Here is a 24,060-nt window from a genome sequence, read left to right on the forward strand (position 1 = left end):
TTGGGTAAATCCACGAAGTTTGGCTAACATTTGCAATCCATGATTCTTACCAGAATAAAGTATTTCATCCATATAGATCTGAGTTGATCAACATTGTTTCAAGGTTTGGAAATACTGGATATCTGATGAATGTTTCAACTTGGAACTATTAAAAACGTTGCCATTTGTCTCTAGATCACCAAAGACTGGTCCCTTTAATGATCATCATTTTCAGGTAACTCGTCACTAAGTGGGTACATTTAAAAAGACGAATGGGTCTAAAGTGACTCATTGAGAACATGGCAAGTTGCTAAGTGGCTCTCCTTGCCAAACATGACTATAGACAGTTTGGGACCACCAGGAGGGGAAACCATGTGTTCTCCCTTCTAGTTCTACAGAGTCTTTAACCATGAAAAGTACCACTTATCTTCAGTGACCGATTTTTGCTGAGCCCTAGTTTTAGTTCCAAACGTGTTGAATTCTAAGGCCTAGAAGAAACGAAAGTGTGCCTCTGTGTGGAGGCATGGTGGTGGTGGGTGAGGGTGGTGTTCTTTATCAGGTTTCTGTAGAGCATATTATTTAACCTTCCAGCTAAAAGAACAACACTGAGCATACTAGATCATTGTACTATATTCATGCTATGACTGTACCCAGGCTTTTTGTCCATAGGAATTAAAAATGCAGAGAAGAGGGGGAAAAAAAAGAAAAAAAAAAAGGCTGAGATTCGTATAAGGAAACAATGGATTGCAAAGATTTTTTTTTTCTATTTCCCTTCCCCCTTCCATCACCAGCTCAAGCCGTTGTTCTCAGTCTAGTTGTGGAGGACACGGCTCCCTGGCCCATGTTGGTATTATGAGCATTGTGCTCTACCCAGCTGAGCCAGTCGGTCGCCGGCCACCACCCGGCCGCTCACGGCAACTCACAGCATCTCTCGCTGGCTGCCGGATGCTCACTTGCTCATGGCAGCCCATGGCAGCCCATCTCCCAGTCGAGCCATTGTTCTCAATCTAGCTATAGAGGGCACAGCTCCCTGGTCCATGTGGGAATCAAACTGGTGACCTCGGTATTAGGAGCACAGTGCTCTAACCACCTGAGCCACCCGGCTGCCCCACAAAGAAACTTCCTGTAAGACAATTCTATGGGGAGGAAAAACTTATAAAGAGAGAAATAATTTTTAATGTCTAGAAATTTCAAGATAAAAATTGCAAGTCAGAAAATAATCAATTTAATAGTTCCTCCAAATATTAATTCCTAGCATAGTCATTCCTATTTTAAAAACTTAATTAAAAAAATACGCTAATCTCAAAAATAACTTGTGACTAGGAGATGACCTTGACAATGAGGAAAGAATGTATGCTCTGGAATATGAAGTTCTGGGTTTGAGTTCCAATTGTCAATCAAATGATCCTTTCTGAGTTAAATTTCCAAATATGAAATGGAGATTGATGATAACAATTCCACAATCCCGGGAGGATCACTGTGGGTCCCCAAGGAACAATGCATAGGAAAGAACATTGTACACTGAAAAACACAATACAGACAGTAGTTGGGATTGTTATTACTATAATCCACTACATCTTCAGCAACAAAACATTTTAACCAGATATTTAAAAGAAAAGGCAGAAGGACTGATTTGCAATGAATCTCTTTACTTCACGCCAAGTGGATTATTCAGTCCCATTCTTTATTAAGGCGGCTTTACAAAATTATATGAGTTCCTCCTTAACAAGAAATTAGATGGTGGTGGTTTGGAAACTGTTGTGTAAGAAACAACATAGAGACCGAAGGGTGCTGGAGGTAAAGAAGAAAAATCAGAAGAGGTAAGAGAGATAACTGTCCTCTTTGAAGGGTTGTGCTATAATACAGATTGTGGAACATACGTGTTCCAGTCTGTTATAGAAGGATACTCTGCAGATGGGGATCACAATAAGGAAAGTTATGGAAAGAATGGTCTAACAATGGGAACAGTTCCCAATGAATAAACTGCTTCAGAGGCAGACAGTGATCAGTCCATCCATGGGCATATCAAACAAAGACTGAACTAAAAAGGAAAGTGAACTAAGTAAGTTTAAATGACCTATGACATATGTCCTTTCTATGACTGAATATTTCTGTTAGGGAGAAGTCCTACAAGTTTTATCTGAATTTTACCTTCAACAGCCTTAGGAACCCTGACATAATACATCTGTGGTAGATTGAATTATTGGTCCCAATTCTTCTCTCCCTTGTAGTAGTAGTAGTATACAGTCTTAGTCATGCCATGACTTCATGGTGGATGGAGTAGACTTTATAGCTCCTTGACTTTGGACTTAGTTGTGCAACGTGTGTTGGCCAATGTGATGTTAGCAGACATGATGCATTGATTGCAGATGACCTGTAGCCTACAGCAGAGCCACCTCAACCTATATGTCAACCATCAGTGAGAAAAAAGTTTTGTTTCTTTTTTGTGTATCATTGAAATTTTGGGGGTTAGTTGTTATTTGGCAACAGCTGACTGATATAACATCTGTTACAAAAGATATATTAAGGAATGAAGCAGAATTGTGTAAGATGCATACTGGAGGCTATGTAAGTAAATTAACAAAATGACCTCATTAGAAACTGGTCTATCCAGTAAGACCACTACAGAAGCATTAATAAAAGTGCTGTAATCTATTTACCATTCAAAACTTTAAATCATCTAGAAAACAGAATGTAAATAAAAATGACCTAATTACTACTGTTGGAAGGTGTAAGTATTCTCTCCGAAGGGTGCACATGCAATTTTTAAGTAATGAGAACAGGGAGACCAACTATTTTGACATGGTCTTCAACAAAGCCTAAATAAATTCACCCTACCAACCACAAGTCTGCAAAACAGGCATCTGTGAGCAAAATGGATTTTAATTAAATTCAGATCAAATCACTGTTTCAAAAGAATGCAAAGAAGTTTTGTGTAGAATACATTAACAAGCCCTATGATGGATGAATCTTTTTTTTTTTTTTTTCTTTTTATGTAGAAACTCATTATAACTGAGAGGTTCCATTACGCTGGTTGTTGAGACTCTCATACCCGCTCCTGTATAGTAGCACTGAGGATTCAGAACTCCTGAAGAATGAGCCAGTGGAGCCAGAGGGAGGCCGCTAGAATGGAAGCCACAGTGGGTAATGGCACCAACACTACTCCACTGACTTCTACAGACATTACCACAATCTTAATTCTCACTTCATGGATGATAAATCGAATTATCGTATCGGGAACCATATTTGATCTCCAGGTAAAAAGTGTGCTTAGGTAAGAGAAGTGACATGTAAAATTTGACTGCTGGAGGCTGCTTCTTTTATGTGGTGAGCTCCGAATGTAATCCTCACTGCGGCCTACTTGCATCATAAAACAGAACTGAGAAGTTATAACGGATAATTTGGTTTTTATGCAATGCTCATATGTGCTGCATGCTCCACGTATGAACAATACTAAAGACCATAATTTATCACACAGTAGACTTACAGCTTTTTACCTGTAAGAACAAGCAAGTCTGTTTAATATTTATCACTCTTTGTTAAAATTTTGTACTAGTTATGTATTGTATGCTTTCCAAAAGCAGCATCCCTGTGCTGGCACCTTAAATTCCACTCCCTCTGTTCGTCATGATCATTAATTCTGTTCTTATCAAGGACATATGAGAAAATACTCAATGGGGCAATTTTTTCAAAAAGGTAATGTGAAATATATTAGCTAAAAAAAGTGAAAAATATGAAAATAAATTAGGTGAAATATTCTGATATTAGAAGACTTTCAGGGTTCACTTTTGAAATTTTTCCCTGGTCGAAGATCTAGTAGCCAAGAATATGACAAACTAAACAATGTCAATGATGTCCTCATCAGAGACTCAAAAGCCTTCACGTATAAGGCAATAGGTGTGTACATGTGTGCATGTGCATGGAGGGGGGGCGAAAGTGGAAGTGGCAAAAGCAGGCTCCACCTAAAAACATTTGAATTCTATTACCTCAAAAAGACAAAAAGCCTCCACTTAAGCCACTGCAAACAAGGCCGCAACCACTAATGTGTGGATTCTCACACACTCTCCAATTTCTTACCTTTTCCTATTCACTTCCCCAGAACGTGGGTAGAGGAAAATATAGAACAAGTAGCTTGTTGTTCGCTCTGACAAGGGAAAGAAAAGAGCTGCACTTCTTGACCAAAGGGAGATGGTAAGTTTCCGTGTGGGTTAAGCTTTGACACTGCCCCTATCTTCGATTAGGAGTAGAAATGAAGAGGAAGCTATGACATCTATGTTGCCCACTGTCTGAAGATCTGACCAGAACAGAAAATGAGCCCCCCATGCCAGGGGGAAAATGAATGGCTTAATGGAATCTCTGACTTGCTCAACTGAAAACATAATTTGGTGAATAGCTACCCTGAGCTCGGCATGATCCTGGCTGGAAGGGGAGGGAGAGTAGATGGAGTGATAAAGATGTGTGCCTCCTTCCTGCTAAGACTCTGGAATTTAGTAGAACACACATACCCAAGAAACAGGAGCACATTGGCAGAGCAACCCAGGGTCAGGCAAAATAAAACATAAACACAACAGATGAAACTTGATTCCTTATTAGAATGCTGAACAGACGTGGATCCAAAGGAAAGAGTCAATCAGAGGAGAGAGACAGTCTGAAGAAGCCAGTTTTAAGCCTCTGACAGAGACAGAGGGCAACTAACAACTGGATGGTACATCATGACAAGAAAAGACCTACCTGAGGCGGACATGGGCATGAACTCATCTCAGAAGGGAGGCTAGCACACTGACTGGCTCAGGCCAGCAGAAGACCTTGGTCAGAGGTTATGAGTGACGGGTAGGGTGAGAGGCAAGAGTGAGGACCGACAGGGAAAGGTGCTGAGAGCCTTCGGAGGCGACACTATATCTGATAAGACAGCATAAAGAAGTTGTTAGAAAAAGTAAGATGAGATGAAGAACCTTTCTAGGATAGAAATACAAGAGCTCAGAAAAAGAATTGGTATGCAGGGGCATGTGGCATAGGGGGAAGGTAGTCAAAGATAAACAAGTAAGGAGCTGAAATCACAGGGTTGGAAAGGAATAGTCAAGAAGTCTGAAAGGAGGAAGGGAAGGGCAATTAACTGAGAAGAAGCCATTGCAGGGCATGTGGCATCTTCATTCCACCCATTATAGTGAGGGGAGGGCATTTGAAACCCCCTTAGGAAAGCCTGATGTATCACTGCCTCGCACTGCTACAGAGCTCTCCTCATCATGGGTAAGAGAGGACGTCGAGGAAGCTCACTGCCAGACCAGGCACTTTTGTAGGCAGCACAAATTAAAGTCCGCCAGCATACGGCAGGCACAGACAGCCTGCAAGCCATCATACTGTAAGTCGGCATGAAGCTAAACACAACAAAACATTCTTTAATGACTCACAAGTAATGAGGAGGACCCAAATTTACAAGGCTGGGGTTCAAGAAAATGAAGCATTTTTCTTTTCAGTACTCATCACCTATTTTCATTTTATTATAGATATTTAAAATATTTGCATCTTCAGTTTTAGAGGTCTGCATTTTTCCAGTTTCAAATCAATTAGCTACAATGAGATATTCATAGTCCTTGATTGCATTCATAATGTTCATTTTATTAAAGCTCTCAAAAAATATGCAGAGTATTTTCACAAGTCTCCTCCCTAGAGCCTCGTCAAATGTGAGATTAGCCACAGAGCCTCGTCCTGAGAGTTGAGAGTCAGTTTCCAGACCTCAGGCGCCACATTCTGACTGCCCTGCAGACACAACGGGCTGGTGAACACCTGGACATTCTGGGCTTCGTGAGAGTACTCAGACAGACTGTTTCTTAAATTTGATGGAAGTCTGAGTTTTTGTGAGAAGACAAGCTCGACTGTTGCTAATGTTTTCTTCTCTGGAACAACGATGCACCTGAATTCACTTAAAGCACGGCATTTGATCACATCGAATCGTGTTCGTGGAGGAGGCGTGTTTAGATACCGAGAGTGTGGATAGAAAACTCGATCTTCACTCACAAGGGCAATGTGGGTGTTCAGAAGGACCAGTGACTGGCAGGGGCCTTGGCCAGAGTCACCTTCAACTCTGACCGTCGTGTAGAGCAATAACTGAACCTCCGACAGGGAAGGGATATTGACTTCCAAATTGCCATGAACAAAGTAAATCATGTCAACCAAGGTATTCTGGAATTTGGATGACAACCGAACTCCATTCGGCAAAACCAAATCAGGGACTTCTGCTTTCCAATCAAGAGAAAGCTGAACCAGATCACACTGGAGCAAAGGATGACCAGTGCAGGCAGCAGCATCAGAGTCGGGCATCAGGACACCCAGGAGGTCACGGCATATCTGTTGACAGAGGTCTTTGTTGTAACAAAATACAGTGAGGAGGAGGCTCTCTGCAGAGCTCAGGAATCGAATGTGCTGCCCGCCAAAGCCAATTTGAATCTCCCGTAGTGCAGAGAGAGACAGAGCATGAAAAACACCCACGGAGCCCAGGTGGTCATCTGACAGAACCAAGGCATATAAAGTGGAAGGAAGCAGGAGCAAACACGCTGGCTGGGGGTCAGGTTCTGCGCAGTTAGCAACAGCAAGCCAGTAAACGCCTCTGACTTTGTGCATGCCACCCAAAAGTTCTGGTACAGAACAAGCCACATGCTCAAGGAAGTCTTTTAGAGGGCACCCCTGGAGTTTCAGCATTTGATCCGGGAATTGCAAAAGGGTCTGCTTAAATGCAGAGCTGCTTCTGGCATCTTCATACTCCAGGCAGACAACTGAGCTTGGCGATGAACGCGGTCCCTCTCCAGCCACAGGGCCTAGTGCTCTGTAAGGCAATGTGCTCTCTGCTGGCCGAATGGCTGCTGCCTCCTCGCTGCTGCTGCTGCCAACCTGATGTTCTGCAGGACAGGAATGCGATTCTGATGACACCCAGTATGACTTCAAGCGCACGTCCGGGGATAAGTGTTTCACAATCGGCAGTCTTCTGATGAACGTTGTTATGTGGGAAGTGAGCCCACTGGGGTCCCACAGGCTCCCCACGTGCCTGGCTTGGCTGAGCACCTTTGTGCCAGCCTGTAGCAGGTGACTGCTGGTATCTGTATAAAGGTCTGAAAACCTGTGGTAAAAGTATCCCAATCTACTGTTTCCTTCTGTCCTAGTAATCAGTGACTCTGGAGAGCTCATGTTTTTAGCAGCTAACTCTTTCTCAGTGTGCTGCTCACTATAAAACTTGGAGGAGAGCATACTCTCCTCACTACACACAGTTTCAGAGAGAACACAGCAGAGTAACTCACTTTGTCTGGTCTGTTTGTTTCCCCTGCTGACAGACACTCCTTGGGACATATGTTGAAGCAAAGTCCAGCTGGACTGGATTCCAAAGCTGTGTTCATCTTTATGAGTCATCAGCTCACTGTAATTTTCTGACTTACCCTGAAAATATTCTGCATTGCCAGTGTTGCTTTCATTAAGAAAAAAGGTTTCAGACAGATTGAAACATCTTGGCTGAAAACCACCCATATACTCAGGACGACTATATTTGCAATCACTGTTCTGTAGCACCTCGTGTGCTGAGGGCTGACCCCTGTGCTGCTGGGTTCTCTCTCGTGATGCTGAGGAGAAAGTTGTAGGGCCTGAGATGCTCCGTGTCATGGAATCATTCTGATCCACCTCCTGTCTGCTGGAAGTGTCGGTGACATCTCTGGGCAGCAGTGGGACAAGACACCCTTTCTGTTCAAGATGTCAAAAACAGTTGAAATGGGGATGTGGTAACAGCTTTTGCGATTCTTTTGCACATGAAGATTCTTGCAGTCATTGGTTTCATTGTGTGGATTGATTCGGAGGTTAAATCAAAAGCCTAAGCTATTCTTATTGATTGATACATGATTTAAAAATATATGATAGAATTCACACATAGAACATCAATTTCCATATTAGATATATTACAAATTGCCGAGTATTGTTACAGAAATACTTTGTATGGAATTGATCCACAGTATCCATTTCTTGGTCTAATATTTAATTTACTCTAAAATAAACCCTAAGACCTTGGGGTCAGTTTTCAAAAGGTCAAATTTAGTTGTGAAAGAGTCCATGACCATATAAGAATCCATGTCCACAATATAAAAGAAATCAGGGGATACTTAACTAAAATCAGACAGAAAGCAAGGCCAAAAGAAACTGACAAATACTGCAACCAACATCATGTTTCTCTCATCTCTTGGTTTGTTTTAGGGAAATTCTTAATTGTATCTGCCCGGTGAGATTGCTGTTACCATATCTACAAACCAGCACCATGAAAGGCCAGGCACTGTGGATAAAAAGAAATGAAAGGCAATGTGTCCTGCTCTTCACGAGGTTTTGGCTAAAGAGATGGATGTCCAGAGCACATAATGTCATTACTGAATGACTGGAAGGAGGGCATGGTAGTGGCCAAAGTCAGGGAAGCCTATTGTGGAACCCCTACCCTTTCAACCTCTCGCTCTCTGGTCAGGGACTTACGAACACCATCTGTAAAATTTATACCACCTAGTAGTTTTGGGTTTTTTTGTTTTTTTTAATTTAAGAATATATGGGAAGGACAAGTCTCTCAGTGGAGAAAAATACAAGCAAACCCTTACAAATTGTATGCCCAAATAAACCTTGGTTTGACAATCCACCAGAGAAATAACCAAGAACCATTTCCTTTGTACTACTGCCAACTCAGTCTGTAAAATGAGCAGGGTTTTTAAAACATTGAGAAGTACTCTGTTTCATTTCCAAACCACATATCTGATTCTGATTATATAATTCTGCCTTTTAAATGCAGACCAAGGAAAAGGATACTGTTACGAATGAAAAACCGGGCAAAGCCCCTCCACCACAGCTACATGCCATTCAAATAAAGTCAAAGCAGTTTCCAACCTGCAGGATTCCGTTTTTAAGTCCATATAAGAGCTTGCCTTCCTTATTAGCCATTAATCTCACTGGAACGTTAAAATCCCAATTATGCAACTAAACATTAAGAAAATTTAATTATATGAGCATGCCATAATTTAAGGCGACCCTATCAATCTGAAAAATCATTACCTACCTCATATTTTAGCTTACGTTGAATGGTGCCATTGTGAAGTTTCTCATTATTCTGAAAAGAAAATTTTAGAAAAACCTCTATATTAAATTATAGTGTGTTCATAAAGCAAGAAAATCGACTTGGTTAGAAATATTTATGGGAAAAAATTCTAAAGAAACGTACTTATTTCAATGACAAGCCCCCTACAGAAATTATATTCCAAGGTAAACATGACTCTATCGACCCATCTGCCTGTAGGAGAACTGAACCATTTATTCTGAATCTTAAAATTCTAAGAAAAATATTAAAAGCAAGATTTCCTTAGGATACTTCTTACATTGGCTGGACAGAAATGAAATATTTTTATTTTGATAAAAATCAACTCGTGACAAGTACTATCTTCTCAAAGGTAAAACTGTATTTCTACTTGGGAAAATTTATGAAGCAAATTAAATACTTAATGGAAATTGGTTGTGTTTTGGGATAAAATAGGAAAATGTTACATGTAGATTTTTATAAATCAAACAAAGTAAATGAAGCATTTTAGGAAACTTTATATTCATTTAAGAATTTTCCCCATAAGTTTAAAACTTGAAAACAAAGTTACTCTTGAACTGATACTATTCGTGAACAGTTAGGCTCCACCCAAGCAATATTTAATTTTTTTAGGACATTTGCATCTCAACTTTCTCACTGACGAACAGTAATAAAAGAGCCTATCATCACCACTAATAACTTATTGAAAGGCTATCTGAAAATGAATGACAGCATTACTTGGCTTCTCCCGCTCACCTTCATTGTATCTGTAGATGTACTGCTATCCTTGCCAATCACACGATGCAAATCCTGAAGACGTCTTTGGACTTCTTCTTCAATGTAAGCACTGACCCTGGAAACAATGGAGATTGGTGTACTTCAACACTTCTAACCACACGAGACATTTGAGATCATTTTTTTATTATGCCCTTCATAACAGGGAACTTTCTCATTTTAAATGCCAAACATAATAACAACACAAGACCTTAAAGCATTTTTCTACTTTCTAAGAAATCTAGTACCATGTGTTCACTATCTGTGTTTTCCCCAAGTGAGAGAGAACTGGATGGATAACAGAATCTTGAGAATGGAAGGGAGACTAAGTGAACCCATCCAACTCTCTCCTGGATTTCCTTAGCGGAATCCCTGCTACAAGGCAGGGCAGAATCATAGACACTGGTTTTTGAACGCTCTATGACCTTCAGTTTATTCACACACAAAAAAACTGATAGTTATTGTTCAAAACACAAAGTCATTTAAGAGGATTCAAAGTAAAAAAGAAGTGAACATAATCTTGACGAATCTTCACTATTCAAAGGGAACAATGTCGAGCATTGTTCCTGTTCTGTCTTGTCTCTCCAACTGGGTTACCTGTACCTGGCCAGGAGAGACTACATTTTAAAGGTCTCTACCTTCCAAAATGCCTGGCACAGCACCAAAACAGTGGAAACCAGAAACAGTGGACTTTTCAGGCAGTTATCAACTGAATATTTCAAGCCCCCTAGAATGTAGGTGAAATTATATGAAATACAACCAGCCACCAGAGGAACCAAGGAGACTACAGAATTTTATTTCCATCTAAAATCTTTCTAGTAGCTCAGACTGCCAAGATGGAAGTCTTACTCAGCTCCCAACTCTCCCTCCCATAGGTCTACAGGCATTGATTAGATTAATTAATTAAAATGAACTGTTTTGCATATTTACATCTTACCACACTAAAATAAAACCTGGTTTCACCTTTCTAAACATATGCATAGTCCTATAAATATTTTTGTACTACTGACCACAGCAAAACGATTGTCTGAAATGTTAAAGAGATTAATATTTTAGGTAAAATAGCCCAGAAGAATGGAGTTAGGGTAACAAAGTGCACTATTTACCTTTCAGTATTGAAAATAAAATCATGTGGAACTGAATTTGAGCAAAGTCCACTTACAAATGAATTACCTCACCAGGCTTTTAAATTTTAAATTTTAAATTTTAAATTAGCCTTGTGGAACATGCAGAACTAGATTTAAAGGGCTACAGAGGCTCATGTTATTCCAACTACATTTTGATATCCAAATATATATCTCCTAATACCCAGGGCTCAGGAATACCCAATTTGAAATGTCCCCATGACATAGATGGGATTGAGAAAAATAATTAAGTTTCTTATAGACAAAAAATGACTGAATCAATTTATCTGGGAGCTCTAAGCCACAGAGCAAATGACAATGCCACCCAAATTGAAAATCATTTTACTATAGTAACATCAGATATATAGTTATGTTATTTGTGATCATTTTGAATAACTGGTACAATTTTGTAATAGACAGCATCTATTTGTAATCAGTGACTTCTATAAATTATAGTAACTGTCAGCACAAGGTCCTTCTTTCCTGGTACAATTCAACTAACTCTACTTCTTTGTTCCTCTCAACTTGGCCACGCATCACTCCTTTCTGCATGAGCTGGTTTCTCTGGATCTTTCAAGTTTACCTTCCTATCAAACTCCTTGTACCAGCATTCCTTGGATTTAGCTGGCCAGTTCTGAGGTCTCTTGTTCCCTTGAAATGATACTTCAACCCACCACTGGCCACAGAGGTAGATGGAGACAAAGCACATCTCAAGGACACAGATTACTTGTTGCCTTTGAAAGATCCCTCCACATGCAAAATGGCCAATACGAGGTAGTGACTCATTAAATCACAACAGAAATGTAGGCATGGCATCAGTTTAATGTCCAGTACCTGGCATCCATGAGAGGAACCAGGTGAGATTTTTCATCACTGGATGACAAGCTGGAAGAAGCAGCCTTCCCCTCCAAGGTCCCACGATACCCTTTTTGAACACCATCAACCTCACAGATCTTTTGCTTCAACTGCTGGATTTCATGTTCCAACCTACAGAGATGGGAATTACATGAGTTCATCCATTAACAGTATTTCCTGAGTATCGTCACTGGTTGGGACATTGTTTTAGAAATCACTGGGGATTCAGACACAAACTCTGCAAACAGCTTTACCTTATAACAAAAAAAGGTATCACAAAACTACACGGCAACATATAAGGTGATAATAGGCCACAAAAGGGGTTCAGAACAAGTGCTATAGGCATCCAAAAGTTGACGAATTTTATAATCAATGTCAAAGATATTCCCACTGTGTTCCAAGCAAATTCTCAGAGGCAGATGTGCAGGACACTGAGCCCCCTACCCCGGCTTCAATAAAGCAGTTGTTTACTATATATCAGGATCCCACTAAATATTTCTGTTTGACAAAAGAGATCTATGCTTTAAAGAGTTTTTTTTAAAAACCACCAATCCTGGAGAACCTTCATGGTCAAGGTAGTTCCAAATTGAATCTTCAGAAGCCAGTGAAAATTTGGACATTTGGGAATGATGGTGGAGGATTCTTCCAGGTACAGAAAGGAATATGAATAAAGAGGCTAAGCCAGGAAAACCAGGAATCCACTTTGGTTAAAGCAGAGGGTGTGAAAAAGCAAACCAGTGAGAGACCTAGGAAAGCAGGCTGAGTAGCTCAAGAAACTCAGATAAACCATAAACTGTGGAACCAAACATTTCCAATAATAAATGATACATCTAATATGAGGTCAAGTGTCTGTAAGGCTGTTTTCCCACTGGCCCAGGTACACATGAATCCACGGCCATCAGGCTAGAGGGGCAAGCTTGCTAGTAAATTTGGCACCAGAGAACGCAAGACCCAGCTAGGGGTTACAGCCCACATGCTGTGTGAACTGGGGCAAGTTAATGAAATCTGGGTCTCAGTTTCTTCATGTATCAAATAAGAGAGTCAACTCGTCTCTCTAATTTCCTTCAGATCCAAACATCAGGGATTCTATCTTCAGATGCTAACACACTGTGGTACTGCCAGCTCTCTGATAACACCAGCAGCAACTGACTGCTCTATCTTGAACATGAAAGCCACATTCTTAACTGTCAAAATGGGATTATGGAGTCACCAAGGTCAGCACTCATGGGTTCCATGGGAGGCAATGCCCTGCTTAACTCAGCCCTTCATCTATCTACTGATTAGCGAGCACTTACTGAGCTTCAACTTGCAGAGCATATAACATTTTCAAAGGAGGAGGGAATAAGTTTAAAAGAGTGATGTTAGGGGCCAGGTAGTCAGCCAAGAACCAAGGAACAATATTAACAGAGTCTCAGAGATCAGAAGGAAAATGAGCCGGATGTAAGTAGGTAACCGCCAATGTTTATAATTAAGATGACGCCCACTGGAGTTGTTCAAAGACATCCTTGAGGGCTGGCACAGTGGAAGAGACTCCACAGAGCAACAGGATTTGCGAGGAGCCCTGAAAGCTGGGCAGGATTTATAGAAAGGGTCACAGCACACAGGAAGAACCGGCGTGCCCAGGCAGCAGCTCTGTGATCAGCAGACAAGAGGACAAGTGGCGAACAGTTGGGTGGTAAGTAGACCTAGATTCAAGTTGCAGCTCTGCCACTTTCTAACTGCCTGACATTTGTCCCTGATGGTTATACAATCATTGGGCAGAAAAGAAAACAGCAAATGGATTAAATTTTGTTCATAAAGCAAGCCGGCAGGGAAAGTCAAATTCTGTTCTGTTGTCTAATCTGGTTTCATGTGAATTTAGTATTTCACACTTGTGGAACTTCACAAGTGGACAGGTCAGGCTGTATGGCATGGCCTGGCTTAGCCATGAAAACCCAGAGGAATAATAAAACACGAAACACTCACAGAAAACCACAGACGCATCACAGGTAGAGAAAAGACCTCAGATTTGTTGGCCTAAATTAGGTCTTAGAAAGTCTACTCTATCAAAACACATGAAGCTAAAAGCCTCCCTTGTTTAGCTGGAGGAATGCTGACATTGGGAAATCACCTCCATGGAAGTCACACTGTATCCACTATAATAGAGTATTAATACTAAATGGCCAGGGAGCAAAGCTGGTTGACCAAAGCCAGGGACATCAAGCTAATCGCTCACGCTGCATTCTTACTGTACACTGCAGGATACAAATTGAGAGCGTGCCCTCCACTACTTTAAATTTCCTGGGGCTGGAGCTTTGACCAGCAATTTCATTTACATAACATACCTGCAATCATTTTCTTAAACCTCCGACCTATTTCTCTGAAGTAATAGCATTATGGTTTTTTATTGTTATTTGTTGCCGTTTTGCCTGAGGGAATTACCAGAGAGCAACTGTAAATAAAATCCACAGTATAAACAGATCATTTGAAAGGAGGTTGTCATGACCTTTTCAGGCATGATGGATGGGCTCCAGCTACACCTCAGAGTAGACCCTGCCTTATCATCAGCATGGATCCCGGGTCTCTACCAATGTCAAGCTGGGCTCCTAGAAGCCAGCAGACTGGGCTTCTATTGCAGCCCCTCAAGAGGGGCTGTGGGTGGGAGAAATGCTGAGGAAAGAGCAGCGTTCTAGGCCCTCCCACCTGGGCTACAGTTAGGATCTCAACTGACCAAAGGTCTGGAGCTAAGAAAATACACAGACCCCCTGACCTTGTCCACCCCATCCTGTAAGGGTGAGGATACCACAGCTCAATGATAAAACATCTGCCCAAGGTCACTGTAATGCAGGGACTCTGGTTCGGCTCCCAGTGGGTGGACACAGAATATGGTGAGGCCAAAAAGGAACAACGGAGCCATGGATAGGGGAGTCATACCACTATATCTTCGATGGCGGCTGGTCAAGACACAAAAGCAAACATCCACCAGTACCCCAACAAGGGGTCTTCCTGCACCCCAGTCTTACTAGCGGCCGGGAGAGACACAGGAAGTAGGATCCACATGATCCGCAATCCGCCATCCGCACTTGCTAGCCGCAATCCCCAGTCTGCTTCTCTGCCAACCAACCAACCCCTTGCTAGCCACAATCCACCATCTGCTTCTCTACCAACCAACCAACCCCCTAGCATAGCCACAGCAGTTATATCAGTGGCTAGTGGCTAACCGGTAACAGCTGATGGCCACCCAGCCACAGCCACATCTAATAACCGAGCCAGCACCTTTCCACCTGAGATTGAGAGCCTGGAAACTGCTCTCTGCGACTCTGTCCCCACAGTCAGCAAGGCAGAAAGTGCTGGGCTGGGCCATGAAGACCCCTTGCAGGACAACAAATTGGGTGATGTTTGCACTCTAGGCGGCCCTCAGCCCTCCTGAGAGTCTTGACATCATGTCTGCAGGGCTACCAGAAAAAGCATTCTCGAATTCCTGTATTTATTCATTTGGAGAACCTACTGTGTGGGAAGCAGGTGACAGGGGATAGGTGAAGGAAGACAACTATTCTTTCTTTACCATGAAAATAGTGCTAGTTCCTAGTTTTATTTTTCACACCACCAATAGTAATATCAGGAAAGCATCACCAAACATGCTCAGAATCATCTGGAGAGTTTTGTTTGGTTGTTTACTTTTTAATACAGTATCCTGGTGATACGAGCCAAGCAAGTAGCCCAACCACAACCACACTGACAAACTTTAAGTTTTCTTTCCTATAGAGATTTTAAGTTTCCTTTTCCTTAAAGTTTCCTTTCTCCCAGTTTTTTAGCTCCTATCCCCCTGCTCCTTAATTATTTCATAAAACAGTTTCTTAATTATAAACAATAGATTGTTTTTAACCTGAATCATGGAAATCTCCTACCCCCTGCTTTAGATAATTACCCTAACACTTGTGATTTATATTTGTTGATTGTAATCATTGAAGCCTAATGTTCTTTCTAATCCATTCTGGGCCCAGCTCCTGGATAACTGACGCCACCTCAGTGACTAGTTGAATGGCCGCAGGCTCCATAAGAGCTGACGGATTTTCCATCACGTAGCCACCCTGCATCAATAGCTTTGAGCTCTGCTCTTTAAGCACTTTTAAATTTATCAATTAAAATCTATTTCTCCTCATTCAGGGGCCTTGGGATACAGATGCCCCAGCAAGGTTACCAGTCCCAACCAAAGAAGCCAGCACGGTCTTCCAGGCCGATCTCAGAACCCCTTCCTCTCATCTGAGATCAGATAGGGCAAGAGTTCCGTGAATCCCCAATAGGTAGGGACAGCTCTACGCCTCTGCCACGCAGGAAGCAGATACAGAAGAAAAGACCTCCTGTCCCTCAATTTCCCATAGAGATTTTATGGGGATCACGTCTCTCAAGGGGAAAACAAGGCAGGCAGGCAGTTAGACAGACATTGGGTCTCTGCATTCTTGCATGTCAAACACAACCCACAGAATGCAACCACTCAACAGACCTCCCCTCTCTGCCCAAAACTTCCCCTTTTTATTGTAATTATTTACCCCTATGAGGAAACAAATGGGTACAAAATACTCAACTAGATTGGACCAGTCACTGACACCTGCGCAGTAACAGCATTACGACCTTCTTTTCACCTGGGCCTCATTATACCATAATATCATACATATGCCTGGAATTTCATTAATATCATTATAACAGACTGAATTCTGGGAAGGAACATGCGTAGTCTAAAAAGATGAGGTAATAGCCGTTTGTCAATCACAGGTGTCAATCAAGTGGTCCCATGCCCAGAGAGGAACAGCCTATTCTAGAGGAAAAAAAAGGAATAAAAACTCCAAGTCCTGGTCAGTTAGGGCCTTTGAGCCACAACCCCCTCCTAACCCTTTAGAGTGTACTTTCTCTTCTAATAATGGCCCCTGAGCCACTGCTTTCTACTCGGGCCGCTTCTACCGCATTTCCCCGAAAATAAGACCTAGGTGGACAATGAGCTCTAATGCGTCTTTTACAGCAAAAATTAATATAAGACCCAGTCTTGTTTTACTATAAGACCGGGTATAATATAATATAATATAATATAATATAATATAATATAATATAATATAATATAATATAATACTGGGTCTTATATTAATTTTTCCTCCAAAAGATGCATTAGAGCTGATGGTCCGGCTAGGTCTTATTTTCAGGGAAACACAGTACTTCTTTGAAGTGTACTTTTTCTTCTAATAAACTGTTCTTTCACCATTTCATTTCTGTGTCTCGTTCAATTCTTTGCTCGAGACGCCAAGAACCTGGACACCACGCCGAAGGGCCCATCCTCTGGCAAGGTAGCAGCTAGGATTCCCAGTTTTCCTCAAAGTCTGGGTGTGACCTCTGGTGTGGGAACCTAGCTCGGACTCCTCCGGATTTGACCCCCGGTGTAGAAACCAAGCCCGGACACCGCGCCGAGAAGGGCCCACTCTCCGGTAATACTGGAGCCTCCTCTCAAATCCTGTAAATCCTCAGGGTGTGAGAAGTATTGTTCCCTTCCCTACCAGGTCTGGAAATCAGTACACTCTGCAATCTGTGAACACAGTGGGGGGGAGGGGCTTTACTGTAACTGGCTAGTCAGGGAAAAGATGTAAAGCCAATGAGGAAGGGAGGAGGGAAATAGAGAATGGAGCAGAGTGAGGAAGAGGAAAAAAAGCACAGAAGGAAGGAAGAAGGGAGAGAAGGAAAGAACAAAAGGTGGGAAAGAAGGAACGAGGGAGAGAGGGAGGGAAGAAAGAAAAAGGAAGGGAGGAAGGAAATGGAAGGAAGGGGACAGACCAGAGGGAAAAAGGGAAAGGAAGAAGGAATCAAAGGTGGAAGCTTTCAGTCTTTGACATTTATCAAATATTAAAACATACACATTCCATAAGTCAGTGGGCTAATGGACAAGGGTTGTGCTTTTGTTTGTGTGTTTGCTTTCAACTTTAAACCAATGATTCTAAAACAAGGATCCTAAAGGGAAAGTGAATGTTTAGGGGTATTTTTCTCAGGTTGGTAGAATAAGCATTTGCCTGTGTACTACAGAATATAAAAGCTAAAAAAAAAAAAAAAATTACTTTTTAAAAAGACAGTGAGAGACTCATTAGGCGGGTAAAAAGCACGCAATCATGACGGTTTGCCGTACTTTTCTTTCCCAGTCTCACCTCTCCCCGTCCTTCTCCAGGGCTTCCTGCTCAGCTTCCAGGCCGGCCTGGAGCCCTGACTGCTGGCTGCTGCTGCTGCTGCTGCTGCTGCTCAGAGTGGCCAGCTTTTGCCTCTGCTCGTCCATCTCCAGGCCCAGGGTGGAGCGCCTCTGCAGGGCCGAATGCCTCCTCTCCAGCCGGGCCACAGCGAGCTCCAGCGCCTCCCTCTGCTGCTTCTCCCGTGATTCCAGAATCTCCTTTTCCTTTTTCCTCACTTTTTCTTCCTGACGTGCAATGTTGGCAGTGAATTCAAAGGTGGCTTGGAGCTTCTGCAACTGGCTCGCGTTGGCTTGGTACTGTGCAAGCTGTTCTTCTTTTTCCTCCATTTCTTTTTCTACTTGATAAAGTGTGTTGTCTAAGCCGAGAGGGCCTCTGTCAAGGACTTCCAGCGCTCTCTGCTTTTCTTCTAACAGAGTTGGCAAGTGATTCTGCAGGAGGTACTGGAGCTGGCGCTCTTTATGTTGCAGCCTATATTCTGCTGGCCTTATCTTCTCTAAATCTTGAGCCACCTGGGTGACATCTGTGACACTATCATTGTTTTTTTCCAACAACCTAACTTCCTCTTCATTTTCAGATCTTAAACACTCCAGGATTTCCTGTTCTTCCTCGACTTCCTTTCTCAGAAGGTCCCTCTGCTGAACCAGGTCCTTCTCCAAGTTGGCGAGCTTGATCAGCTGCCTTCGCTTGAACTCTAAGAAATGCAGCTGAGCCCTTTCTAACTCCTCGCGGTCTTCCTCGCCCTCGGCCCGGGCGTCCTTCACCCGCAGCAGGGACTCGCGGATGCATTCCAGGTCTCTCCTCTCCTCCTCCAGCCTCTGCACCTCCCCGCGCCGCAGGAGCGCAATCATCTCCTGCTTCTCTCGGAGCTGCCCTTCGAGATGGGCCACGAGCACAACCTGCTCCTTTTCTTGCTCCTCCAGCCTCTTTTTTTCCAGTTCAAGCTTGGCATATTGTTCGTCTTTTTCCCTTTTGAGCCGGTCCAGTTCTTGAAATATCTGGATCTTCTCGGCCTTCTCGTTGTTATTGAGTTCCTGGAGCCGCTGGAGTTCTTCTCTGACCAGGAAGAAGCTCTCTTCTTCTTGTTTCTTCTTCTGCAGCTCGATTTCCTGCTGCTCCCTCAGTCTCTCCTCTTCAAACTTCTCTTTTTCAGCAAGCAGGTCCTTCAGCCTGCTCTCGATGTGGAAGCTGCGGCGTTTGAGGCTCTCCTCTTGCTTGCGGATCTGGAGCTGGACGATTTCCGTCTCCTTGCGCTGACTCTCCACCTCCTGCTGCATCCGCTCTAGTTCTGCCTTGTCTGATTTTTGCTTTTCCTCCATTTCTTCTATGAGTTTCCTGAAATGCAAAATGTTGACAGATCATTTTTTGATCACTGCTCAAGTGTTGCCACAACTTTCCCCTAACTGAAATGTTCTAAAAATAAATATAAAACCAAACCCTTCACTGTAATAAAAATGCGGGAGAACTGCTTTTCTTTTCATTTTCAGCAGCAGGCTGTTTAATTTATTTTTATTTTTTTTTTCTTTACTCTGTAACTGTCCAACATATCATTTGCCTAATCTCTTTCAGTTGCCTCTGATATCATTTCTTTGTAGACACTATAAGTATAATGTGTTATGCATGATATAATTTTAAAAGCCCCCTGAGCTCAAAGAGAAAGAACCATGCTCAATTTAAATTTAAATGTGAATAATTTTATTCAGTCCAATGGCTACAAAGTAACAGAAATTCAGTTAAGAGATGACATTAAATAAAAATGCTTATGCTGCCCTCAACTCATTGGGGTCAAATATCAAAGTCAGGATAATCAACAGTTCATTGTTCCAGCTCAAATAACTACATGCTATTTAGCATTTAAACACGAGTTTAGAAAAAATTGTAATAACCAAATGGCCCAAAATATTAGTTTATTAATATATAACATTGAAATGAACAGTCTCCATTAAAATACTTAAATGCATGGTTCCAGGGGTTACAAGTCATGTTTTGTCTAGGACAATAAACGACTCCCGCTGGGTGCTAAATCAGTGTTTGGAGGTTGGAATGGCCTCCAAAGCAAGAACACAGAATATGTAAGAATACTGATATATGGCCTCCATCTACTGATCCACCAAGGATCTATCATTTATGGTGCTAAAGACTAAACTAATTTATCTGTAACATCTAAACTCCAGATTCCAGAACATACCAAATTTATAGATTTTCTATCACCTTAGTTTCTACTCCAATATCTACCCTTGATTCAGTTCTTGGATTGTTAAATAGGTCAGGAAAAAGAGAAGAAGAAAATACAATTTTATCAAATAATTATACTCAGAACATATAAAAAACTCTCCAAAACACACACACACACACACACACACACACACACACACACCAAAAGAAAAGGGAGCAAAGAATACAAAGAGGTGAATTACACAGGGAAATACAAACAGCCAATCAGCATAAGGAAAGGAGAGATGTTTAAAAGGGGGGAGGCATAAGACAGGAGAATTGTCATTCTTTCGGCTTTTTAAGAACTCGGCAGATATTTTTAAAGAAGATATACCTTTGAGTTAAATGTAAACAAGTATATATTTGGTGTATTTAATGAGTATATTAAATTTGCCTACTGATTATTTCTCCTTTCTCACAAGTATTTGAAGATGAACTATTTAAAAAAATTCAAATATGAAGTTTGAAAAACTAACAAGCTGAAGAGAAATGACCTACAGTCATTAGCCATGTAAACAACAGACACAGAGCCAGAAGGAGATATTAAAACACAGATAAATCAGTTTAGGACATTATCATATTAATCTGCAACTGTAGTAGTATTAAAACTCGTACCCCACATGGCTTACCTTTTACTTTCTAATTTTTCAAGTTCTTCACGCTGTTGCCGCTCAAATTCAAGTCTGATAAAATCAAATGAAAATGAGTCACTTTCCTAAAAGAGCTTTCCTCTCTTTTTCACCCTCTCAATAGTTATGTATTACAAAGCATCAGTTATTCGAGTACTATTTTTCATTACTATGGATTAGCAAGTTTAAATGTATACTTTGCTCTATGACCATGATTAGAAATTAGACATACTTTTGGGTGCTTGAATTCAGACTGAAAAAGAACATACTTTACTTAAAGGAAAACAAACAAAACATGACTGTACTGAAAAAAACAGAGTTAAAGGAGACTTGTACATGATAATAAGTACATCTATTCTATGCAGCTTAGTCACTGATGAGTATATAAAAATGTAGAATCTCTACCTTAGACAGATGGGTCCTTTTATAGGGTAAAGACTGCCAGGAAGGAGAAAGAGAGAGAGAGAGAGAGAGAGAACAGACATCAATTAAAAGAATTAACCAGGAGAAACATCAGGAGAGAAGCAGTTAGGTACTTAAAAGCCAATAGCCATACAGAAATTGAAATGTCTTTTTATACATATCACATTTCAATTTCTTGAAGCAAACACTTGAGTTAGCTCCGTTGTTTTGCACACTTCCCATAATAATTATGGCACTAATAACTGAGTACCAATAATTGCGAACAGTAATCACATTCATATTTTTACTACTTCATAGTTATACTGCACATAAGTTCGTCAAGATGCCCTCGTAATTAGTAGTTATATGATATAGGGATTACTGGGCGCTATATAGATCACGAACAGATTTACCACAGTGGTAGCAAAATAAAGGGAGCTGGGCCCTTGGGAATTTTAAGACAACTTGTTAAACTGTTGGTAACAAAACTTGGTTTCTCCTCAAACACTAAATTCAATTACTGCAAGATTTCACTATTCCTATTAAACAGCATGAACTATAATTCTTAAACTTACACTTAAATGTTCCTGTTGTGGCAGATGGCAGATACATCTAAAAAGTTGAACGATGGAAAAATTCACCATAAATTGTTTTCCTTGGATAATGCGCAAATCCAGATTGGCAACAGTTACCTTTCTAAATAAGCTAACACATATTTCAAATAGCTCTGTTACCAACTTAAATTGGGCTAATACTGAGAGTAGGATGTCTGATGGCTTTTGTAAGCAGAACTGAGTGCTATGTTGAGTGATTTATACATGTTTGCTTACTTTGTCTTCCTAGCAAATCCTTAAGATAGCAAATAGTATCTCCATTTAACAGATGAGGAACCAAAGCTTGGATATGTGAAAGAACCTATCCAAAGTCATAATGGTACGTAAGATGTGGTGGAGCCAGGATTTGAACCCATGGCAGCCTGCTTCCAAAATATCCTCAATTAATTCATTTTATGAGCAATGCTCCAATTTGTGATATATGATAAAAAGTATTAAATCCTTCATTTAAACTTGTCACTTAGGGTTATATTTATCCTCCTATCAAATGAAAATAATCTGTAGATTATAGGCATTGCCACCCATGAGAAATCAATCACATAAATACATATAAGAGGTTTTTGCCAATTCCTGAGTCCAGCACATATATCATTATACTAAGTAGGTACAGGGCTTCATTAGAGTTAATATATGATCATTCTCTTTTATATAACGATAAACAGAACCTTGGGAATGTTTCCTAGGAGAGATTTTTAGACGTTGGTACAGTTTAGTCTTTCTAGAGATATTTATATAGTCAAACAGAATCCCTGGATAAAACACTTTAAAAACTAGAGAATTTCCATAATGGAATTGTCTTTATTTTCTATTTTTATTTTCTGCGAACAATAGCTTAGTGTGACCATCGGCAGACACTACCACAACAATGACACAAGCATGTGGTCATAAGCCAAAAGCTCCTCTGAACATTGGGAGACCTGTGTGCGAATGAAAGTCTATCTATCACCTGAGGACTGTTTATAATGTGTGGGGGCTGGTCTCAGTGTACGACACCCTCACTTTGTTCTCTCAGCCCTAGCGGGTTGACACGTTTCTCATCCCATTTTATAGAACAGAAAATTGAGTTTTAGAGCAGGTAAGCAGCAGAGGGAGGCTATGAATTGAAATTTGGTACTAAAAATCTGTACTGACAACTATAATTGTTGCTAACAAGCTGCATAGTTTCAGGAGGTCATAAAATGTGAGTTTTAATATCTTCATCTCTAATGTGACACTCTGAGTACCTACTTTTTTTAAATGAGCACAGTGTAAGGCACTATGCTACACATAAGGGATACAACAGTCTGTACAAGAGATGTGGTCCCTGCCCCCATGGGGCTCCCATTTTGTAAGTGACAATCACATAAGTACGGGGGGTTCACCCAGTGTGTCACGAACCAAGACTGAGCAGGAACACAGTGTTATAACACACAGAGCAGGGTACTAACCTCAGAATTTGGAAGTGCCTAGAATCAAGGCAAGCTACGCAAGGGAAGCTATATCTAAGTTCCACCATTCTTCCACGAGCATGACACAGAAATTCAAGAAAAGCTCAATGTAGCCAGATCCTGACTTGCTATGTGGGAAGTGGCAAGACATGAAGTTCAATAGGACAATAGAAGCCAGACAGGGAAGGGCCTTGACATTATATTTAGGACTTTGAATTTGACCTTAAAGATGATGGAAAAAAAGTGCCTTGGAATAGGGTTTTTGAAAAATAGATGGTGTGGTGTTCTGTGGAGAAAAGGTGGGAGGGGAACATTATGAGAAGCCAAGAAACAAATTAGGAGGCTGTTGTAGTCATATAAACAAGAGATAAGGGAGGCAGGTCCTAAGATAACTGGGATAAAGAAATGAAGATATCGTCTGATATTCAGGAGGTTGACTTGACAGAACTTGGTAACTGGTTAATTTTGTTGGGGGTTGTGATGAGAAAGGAAGAGTCGAAGTTGACCCTTAGGTCTCTGGCCATGTTCCACAGGTGGTAGGAAGGCAGAAGTGCAAAACGGCTGAGCTAAGAGGTCAGCACGTCTGACCGCTTACAAATTCTTGTTGTTATGAGACTATGTGATGAGTTATGTAACCTTGGCTGCTGAATTTTACTAGAAATTGAAGAAAATAACAAGGCTGACCTCAAAGGGTGATAGTCAGGCTCAAATGAGATAAGACATGAAAATACCTGTAGAGCACCTGCACATATTGGGTGCTCAAGTG

At 41.2% G+C, this 24,060-nt stretch overlaps 1 protein-coding gene across 8 annotated transcripts in view; it reads right to left on the bottom strand.

The window, feature by feature from the left end:
* The window catches only part of KIF16B (kinesin family member 16B), a 293,589-nt gene that overhangs the window by 88,566 nt on the left and 180,963 nt on the right, over positions 1 to 24,060 (bottom strand). For 4 of the 8 annotated variants that reach the window (XR_002136070.2, XM_019714654.2, XM_019714650.2 and 1 more), the window contains exons 18-23: positions 21,257 to 21,289; positions 20,852 to 20,905; positions 17,973 to 19,343; positions 11,791 to 11,943; positions 9,815 to 9,911; positions 9,044 to 9,094 (exon numbers count right to left, since the gene is read on the bottom strand). Coding sequence is in view for 7 of the 8 variants with exons in the window: in XM_019714654.2 (XP_019570213.2) it covers positions 9,044 to 9,094; positions 9,815 to 9,911; positions 11,791 to 11,943; positions 17,973 to 19,343; positions 20,852 to 20,905; positions 21,257 to 21,289 (1,759 nt within the window). In the remaining variant the exon portion in view is untranslated. Of the gene's footprint in view, positions 1 to 732; positions 7,702 to 9,043; positions 9,095 to 9,814; positions 9,912 to 11,790; positions 11,944 to 17,972; positions 19,344 to 20,851; positions 20,906 to 21,256; positions 21,290 to 24,060 lie in introns of those variants that run through there. The other 4 variants (XM_074318293.1, XM_019714648.2, XM_019714649.2 and 1 more) reach the window with 4 other exon arrangements.

This window comes from Rhinolophus sinicus, linkage group LG13, assembly GCF_036562045.2.
Source record: "Rhinolophus sinicus isolate RSC01 linkage group LG13, ASM3656204v1, whole genome shotgun sequence".
NCBI classification, from domain to species: domain Eukaryota; kingdom Metazoa; phylum Chordata; class Mammalia; order Chiroptera; family Rhinolophidae; genus Rhinolophus; species Rhinolophus sinicus.